Source organism: Octopus bimaculoides, chromosome 10 (assembly GCF_001194135.2).
Source record: "Octopus bimaculoides isolate UCB-OBI-ISO-001 chromosome 10, ASM119413v2, whole genome shotgun sequence".
Classification (NCBI taxonomy): domain Eukaryota; kingdom Metazoa; phylum Mollusca; class Cephalopoda; order Octopoda; family Octopodidae; genus Octopus; species Octopus bimaculoides.
The window spans coordinates 76,675,058-76,682,986 of NC_068990.1; the positions used below are offsets into that span (position 1 = coordinate 76,675,058).

A 7,929-nucleotide genomic window follows, 5' to 3' on the forward strand; every position below is an offset into this window, starting at 1 on the left:
GGCTCTTGCAAACCTCCGCCCATTACAACTCTTCCTACCTGAGGTACCACCTGTACACCTCATCTAGCTCATTCTCACACTTTCTCCTAAATCCAAGTTGCCATGTAGCTCTGCTACAAGAGCCTAATATACGCCAACCCCTTTTCTCATCTCTTAACCCCTTTCTAACATAAGGGCGCAGCACTCCTCACTCTTACCCTGGATTTGTAGACTTGCAAGCTGCATAGGCCTCATTAATGCCCATGGCACAAAAAAAAAAAGGCGCCCTGGCATTGGGAATGGCATTTAACTGTACAAAATATGCAAAGCAGACACTGGAGCACAATGCAGTTCTTGGATTAATGGATCCCTGTCAAATCGTCTAACCCATGCCAGCTTGGAACATGGACGTTAAATGACGACGATGACGATGAAACTGAATCCAATACGCCAATCAACCGAGAAGAGGTTCGTCAATGACCATAGGAAATAATAACGAAAACAAGGGAGGTAACTTTAAAATACGAGGATTGGAGTAGCCTCCCTTGCATAGATAAAAACTTGAAAATAAAACTTTTATTTTTGTGCTTTAATAGCAAACATTTAGTCGTCCATTGTGATTTAATCGCAAGAACATTAGAAGTTGAGAGTGAGAAATTGGAGGACTAATTTCGTCTCGAGACACTTCAAGGATTTGGTCGACCCAAAGATATGGTTCAAGTCTCTTACCCTATATACCACACATTGGTTTTGAACTCAGAATCCAGCAAAACTTAACCATAGAGACATACTTTTTTGGCGTGGTAAGAAATTTGCTTCCCAACCACATGGTTCTGGATTCAATCCCACTGCGTGGCATCTTGGGCAAGTGTCTTCTATTACAGCCTTGTGTGTGTGTGGTGTTTTGTATCTGTGTTTTGGCAAAAAGAGACCAATAGAATAAGTACCAAGCTTAAAAAATATTAGTACTGGGGTCGATTCATTCGACTAAAATTCCTCAAAGCAGTGCTCCAGCAGGGCCACAGACTAATGACTGAACAAGTGAACGATAAAACGATAATCAGTGATCAGGCTCCATCACTGATAAGAAGAAAGAAGTCATTCTCAGACTAGAAACCCAGTCTGAATGTTTGCAGCAGAATAGAATCCACTAAAGATATCCAAGCACCAAATGGTGGCGCTAAACTAGGCAAGAGATCAAGTCAACCACAGCTCTGGTTTACCAAATTTCACTGAAAAAAGCTTTGGTTGAGTCAAGACTATGGTATCAGATATTTGCTGATGGTGTCAGGCAGTGTGATTGAACACATCATCATCATCATTTAACACAATTTCTATACTGGCTTAGGTTGGACAGACTAACAGGAGCTGGCAAGGCCAGGAGTCAGACCAGGTTCCATAATCTGTTTTGGCTTGGTTTCTTACAGCTGGCTGCCCTTCCTAACGCCAATCATTTTATAGGGTGTATTGGGTGCTTTTCATGTAGTACCAGCACAAGTGCTTTTTACATGACACCACCACCAGTGCTTTTTATGTGGTACCATCAGTGATTTTTACGCGGCACTAGCACCATCTGAAACAATTTGCAAAATGAACTTCTTGACCACGCAACCATGTCTGCAACCCAAGGCCGTAGTAGTGTACACTTACCCAAGATACCAAATGGTAGAATCAAACCCCAAAATACAACATTGCAAAGCAAATGTCTTTACCACAAGCCGTGCCTGTCTATACTCACTGCTGACAACATGTATTAAATAACATTTGAGCACAGAATACTCACCTGCCTTCACGAATTTCAATTGTCATGGCACGAGATACAACATCACGAGAAGCAAGATCTTTGGCATTTGGAGCATAGCGTTCCATAAAACGTTCACCTTCTCCATTAATCAGATAGCCACCTTCTCCACGGCATCCTTCAGTGATGAGGCAGCCAGCACCATAAATACCTTAAAAGAATCATTCACGATTATTATTACTCTAGAAGAAAGATACATGGCAGAATTGATAGAGTTCACCCCCACCCCCACCCCAAAAAAAAATGGCATTACAAATATTTAGTTACATTCCACTGCATTCGGAGTTTATATCTGACCAGGATGTTCACTTTGCTCACCATCTTTCTAACATCAAAATAGTCAGGTTCAAGGTCTGACATAATCAATTGTACTTCAAAATGAGGTGATCTTGTCTTGTATATTTAGAATTATCTCAGATTACTAAGATGTCTATAGAATTAAGATATTATATAGCAAGTAAACTATCAGAGTAGCATCTGACATTTTTTAGTTTAAATAAGAAGAGTAAAGACTCCCTTCAGTCATGAATGACCATGGGATTGCACCTAAAAGGTTACCCTGCAAGGCACAAGTCTAGGCAAGGTTGCTTATGGAAGACTAGCAGTCACACATGCATACCAGCCTCTTCTCTCCACACCACAGCTCATTTCTACAGCTAAGTGACCTGGAGCAACATGAAAAAAAGTGTTTTGCTCAAGAACACAACACACAGCCCAGGCCAGGAATCAAACTCACCTTATGATTATGAGCCCGATGCTCTAACCACTGAGCTATGTGCCTTCACTCTCATATAGGAACATGGTGCAATAAAGCACATACATAGACTGTCTGTCATGGATGCCAGAATTCCCATATCACATAATTTCATTCTACTTAAAATCGTCAGAGGGAAGCATCTGGTCACTGCATACCAGTCAAATCATGCTGCTACGATGTATAGAATAACAGCATCTTTTCAGACGCTGATGTCACAAATAACCAGTAGGCTTACTAAAAATTAATTATTAGCTACGGAAGCAATATTTACACCAAAAAGTAATATTTACATCCAACTTAACATGGATGTCTTGTTAGAACACTGAATACTGCATCATTAGCTTTGAAAGATCCTCTTATATAGGCATTTGGTACCTAAAAGCACACACATAGATCATAGCAGACATTTGTGGGGTGAAAGTCCAAATCTTTGTTGCTCACTCTATGCTATACACCTCACTCTTAGCTCTTCTGGCATTAAGATTAAAAACGGAAATTTTAATCCTGTGCCCCATACGAGTTGACATATGGAACATACAAAAACGTTATGGGTAGACCTACCAGTAGGGTGAAACTGAATAAACTCCAAATCTTCATTGCACAGACCAGCTCTGTTGACCATTGCAGTACCATCCCCAGTACAGGTATGGGCCGATGTACAGGAGAAATAAGTTCTTCCATAACCACTGAAAAGAAGAGTGCAGTTCAAAACAAATAAACAAAATCAAGATATTTCTTTACAGCTAAAATAATTATTCATACGTCTTCAAAATACAAATAACATTATACAACAAAAGTATCAATAACTGAGTCAACTATGAAGTTGCTGTGTGGCCAATCAACTTCCTAAATGTATCAGCCAAATCTTCTTTGAAACACACCCTACTGTCTTAAAAAGAAAGGATATAACTGATAAGGAAGTCCTAGGACATCAAGTTAGAATGCCTCTTAGTTGACATATGTAGTAAACAAAACAAAACAAACATTGGTAGAAAAGGTTGAGAACTGAATTTTTGAGAGTTGAAACTCTGGAGAAGAATGATTGGCAAATGTGTTTAATATGGTCTGGGACAGTAGGGCAGGGTGACCACAGTCTAATCAACACTTTACATCTTCCTACTAAATATGTTAGCAGTAAAACATATGTAGTACTTGTTTTTAAAATGAAACTTGAAATACAGAAAAAAAATAAATAAATAAATTCAAATTTGCAGAGGAAGATTGTAAATAGCTATCATGATTCCAATGCTTACCCGGTTGCAATGACTGTGTTCTTGGCACGGATTCGATGAATAGAACCATCTTCCAGACAAAGTGCAATCACGCCTCGGCACTCGCCATCTTCCATAATCAAATCCAGTGCAAAATATTCAATAAAGTACTGTGTCTCATACATAAGGGACTAAAGACAAAAAAAAGAAGAATATATCAACTAAGTTCACATATTTATGTAATGTATAAATAATTATGTTGTTTTTTTTTTAAACTTGGTTACATGTTTTGAAACAAAGTTTTCTTAACCCTTTTGATACTATATTTCTGTTGAAATACGTCTTTATTTCAATTAATTTCAAACATAATGAAGAATTTTGTAAAATAATTTGTCATTATTAAGCTGATTTTTTTGAAAGTAAATTAACATGAAATTTCAATAATTAGATTACTTTTAAAATAATTTGTACCACAGAACCCAGGGCGACCAAGAGGGAGTTGGTATCAAAAGGGTTAAATATATCTGTCTATGCTAATAGTTTTGCTTGCACTGTTTATTTTCCTTTACTCAAATTAAAGACAGAAAAAAAACAAATTCATGTGATTTTATTGTTCAAGTGCAGAATAGAATGGAAAGCAATAATTTCAACAGGGTAACATCAATTAACATACAACTACTGGTTCTGAAAATTTTGTAATAGACAAGAGAGCTACCCTTTCATTACCATATTTATTTTGAGATGTTTTTTAACGTAAGCATGCCCAAACAAGTCGAATGCTTACACAGAGCAAGTTTTACAGCCACGTCATGGGTTATGAGAAAGGGAGAGATAAGGAAGAGTGAGAAACAAGGGTAAAGAAACAGGAGACAGCTACACATCGAGAGAGAGAGAGCAAAAAATAAGGGGAAGGGAACAGCAAATAAAAGAGAAGCAGAAAGAGAAGACAGACAAACAAAAGACACAGTTAAAGAACATCTCCACTTACCCTTCCATATAAAGTATGCAGCAATGAATGGCCAGTTCTGTCAGCAACACAACAACAGCGATGTGCTTGACCTCCTTTCCCATATTTCAAACTCTGACCACCAAATGCACGTTGATATATTTTGCCATTTTCCAAACGACTGAAAGGCATACCATAGTTTTCCAGCTAAACAGAACCAAAAGGAAAAGACAAAGGAAAAAAGAAAAGTCACAGAAATTTGTCAAAAATAGGAGAAAACATGAAATCATCATCATCATCATTTAATGTTCATGTTCCATGCTGGCATGGGTTGAACAGTTCAAGAGGATCTGGTGAGTCCAAGGACTGCATTGTGCTCCAGTATCTGCATGGTCTCTATGGTTGAATGCCCTTGCCAACACCACCACTTTGCAGAGTGCACTGGGTGCATTGTTCATGCCACTGATACTAGTAAGGTTGCCATGCAGCTCACAAGACTACAAAACCCGAATGGGGAGAGTGGGGGCAGCATTTATGTGAGGAGATTAGGGTGAGGGGAAAACAGGGTTCTTGTACAGGAGTGAGATGGCTACTCACCCTTAGGAGAAGGAGTATGAATGAACTGTAGAAACTGCAAGTCCAGGTGTCACCTCAAAGTATGAGGTGAGCAGAAGTATGCTGGGACAGGAGAACTAGAAATGTGGATGGCTGGGTGAAGGGGTGTGGGCTTTCAGAAGTGTATGTGGGAGCAGGAGATGGGGGAATGGTAGGTAGGAAACAGTTTTAACCCTTTAGCAGTCAGATTGCTTTGTCAAATGTAATGCTTATTTATTCACATTGTTTTGAATTAATCATGCATTATCTCGTAGCTTTGAGATATCAATGAGTAAAAAAACATAGTTAGTTACCTTGAGTCATGCTGACTCATAAGGGCTGGTTTCCCAGTTTCATGGTGTATATACTCCCCACCTGGGCAGGACACTCGTCCATCACAGGATTATTCATTTTTGCCAGCTGATTGGAATGGAGCAACGTGAAATGAAGTGTAGGTTCAAGTTGTGGCTTCCGTGCTTGTGGCCTGTATATAGCACCATTTGAGCGTGATCGTTACCAGCGTTGCCTTACTGGCACATTAGAAAATCATTCGAGCAAGGTCGTTGCTAGTGCCGCTGGACTGGCTCCTGTGCAGGTGGCACATAAAATACACCATTTTGAGCGTAGCCGTTGCCAGTACCGCCTGACTGGCCTTCGTGCCGGTGGCACGTAAAAGCACCCACTACACTCTCGGAGTGGTTGGCGTTAGGAAGGGCATCCAGCTGTAGAAACTCTGCCAAATCAGATTGGAGCCTGGTGTAACCACCTGGTGTAACCACCTGGTGTAACCACCTGGTTCACCAGTCTTCAGTCAAATCGTCCAACCCATGCTAGCATGGAAAGCGGACGTTAAACGATGATATTAGTGGCAGAGGCAGTATTAACACTGAGAGATAATATTTATCCCCACCTAAATGTGGATGTTCCATTAGAACAAAGTATAGTGCAGTAGTTACTATGAGAGAAATTCTTATATAGGCTTTTTGGTGCAAAATGCACTCTTGTTTATATCGCTAGTGGAGCGATAAATCCCAGCTACCTCCAATGCCGAGACCACCAGACCACATGATTTTGGCCTTGATTGGTCTTGTCAATGATGGACACTTGATCACTAGAGGCAGATTAGGTTTTTAGGGTTTGTTGTTCTACATTACTCTCAGTAATATGGTAATTCATAAAGAAGGGAAGAAAAATTCTATGATAATATGAAGGAATGAAAAACAGTACAAGACTGGATGGTGAGTTGACCATCTCAATCAAGTGAATGGGAAGAGAAGAAAATGAGGAAACACTTACCTCAATGACAGCTTTGGGTGCCTCTTCACACATGTAGCTGATAGCATCTTGATCTCCAAGCCAATCTGATCCTTTCACTGTGTCATAGAAATGGTAACGCCAGTCATCCTCTTCCATGTTACCAAGAGCAGCATTGATACCTCCCTAGAATTGATATAACAGTGCAAGTAATTAGCAATCTTAATAATCAAAGCTCCACCAAAAATAAAATGTTGGTGTCTACCATTATTGTGACCAAGAAAAAGTATTTACAACAGAGTAGCATTCTTGATGCCTGGAAATGTGGTATATATTAAATATTAGTAGCACTGTCAGATTATCATAGATTACCCCACTTAAATGTGGATGTTCCATTAGAACATTGATTGATTTTCAGTACCATAATCATCATCGTCATCATTATTAACACTTTAAGATCCATTATTGTCTTATTTAATGGTTTAGTCAGAGAAGTGCAGTACAGTGCCCATGACTGTTATAAAGCTTCCAAAACTGGTAGGGCGTATAGATGAAACAATAGAAAGCAAAGCACAGAAAGTAAAAAACTGAGTCATCCTCAGTCCTGGCCCAAATTATTACAACAGAGGAGATCCCAGACAAAACTAACAAGCTTTTTGAAGCAATTTTTATCTACTTAATTTCACTTACAAGGCTTGGGTTAACACTAGGTTATGGTAGAAAACATCTGCCCAAGTAAGACAGAACCTGGATCTAAGTGACTGCAAATCAAACTTCTTAACCACACTGCCATGCCCGCACTCATAAATAGATGCTTATAACAACTGGGTTTACCAAGCAGTTACCTATCAAACTATTAACAAAACTTGATAGTGCTTAACTACAGTCACTGTAAAAGAACAGGCAATTACAACAAGAAACAGCTGTCAATTTGATTGGATAGTTTTCAATTCTAAAATGAACACTATTTTTCCATGCTTGCATGGGTCAGATGGAGTTTATTGAGGCAAATTTTCTATGGTTGGATGCCCTTCCTATCACCAACTCTCACTTGTTTCCAAACAAGCTAATAATAGGTACAGGCGTGGCTGTGTGGTAAGAAGCTTGCTTCCCAACCACATGGTTCCAGAGTCAGTATCCTTCTCTACTCTAGGCACAAGGCCCGAACTTTTGGGGAGGGTGCCAATTGATTAGATCAACCTCAGTATGCAACTGGTACTTAATTTATTGACCCCGAAAGGATGAAAGACAAAGTCGACCTCGGCTGAATTTGAACTCAGAGCATAAAGACAGACAAAATACCGCTAAGCATTTTGCCCGCTGTACTAACGTTTCTGCCAGCTTGCTGCCTTAATCCAGATTCAGTATCATTGCATGACACCTTGGG

The 7,929-nt window shown here is 39.5% G+C and overlaps 1 protein-coding gene across 1 annotated transcript in view; it reads right to left on the bottom strand.

Annotated features, from left to right (window-relative positions):
* LOC106882182 (succinate dehydrogenase [ubiquinone] flavoprotein subunit, mitochondrial) overlaps positions 1-7,929 on the bottom strand; it is a 40,509-nt gene that overhangs the window by 15,210 nt on the left and 17,370 nt on the right. The window contains exons 4-8 of the mRNA XM_052971309.1: positions 6,585-6,728; positions 4,737-4,901; positions 3,791-3,939; positions 3,099-3,223; positions 1,763-1,931 (exon numbers count right to left, since the gene is read on the bottom strand). Coding sequence (XP_052827269.1) covers positions 1,763-1,931; positions 3,099-3,223; positions 3,791-3,939; positions 4,737-4,901; positions 6,585-6,728 — 752 coding nt within the window. The remainder of the gene's footprint in view (positions 1-1,762; positions 1,932-3,098; positions 3,224-3,790; positions 3,940-4,736; positions 4,902-6,584; positions 6,729-7,929) is intronic.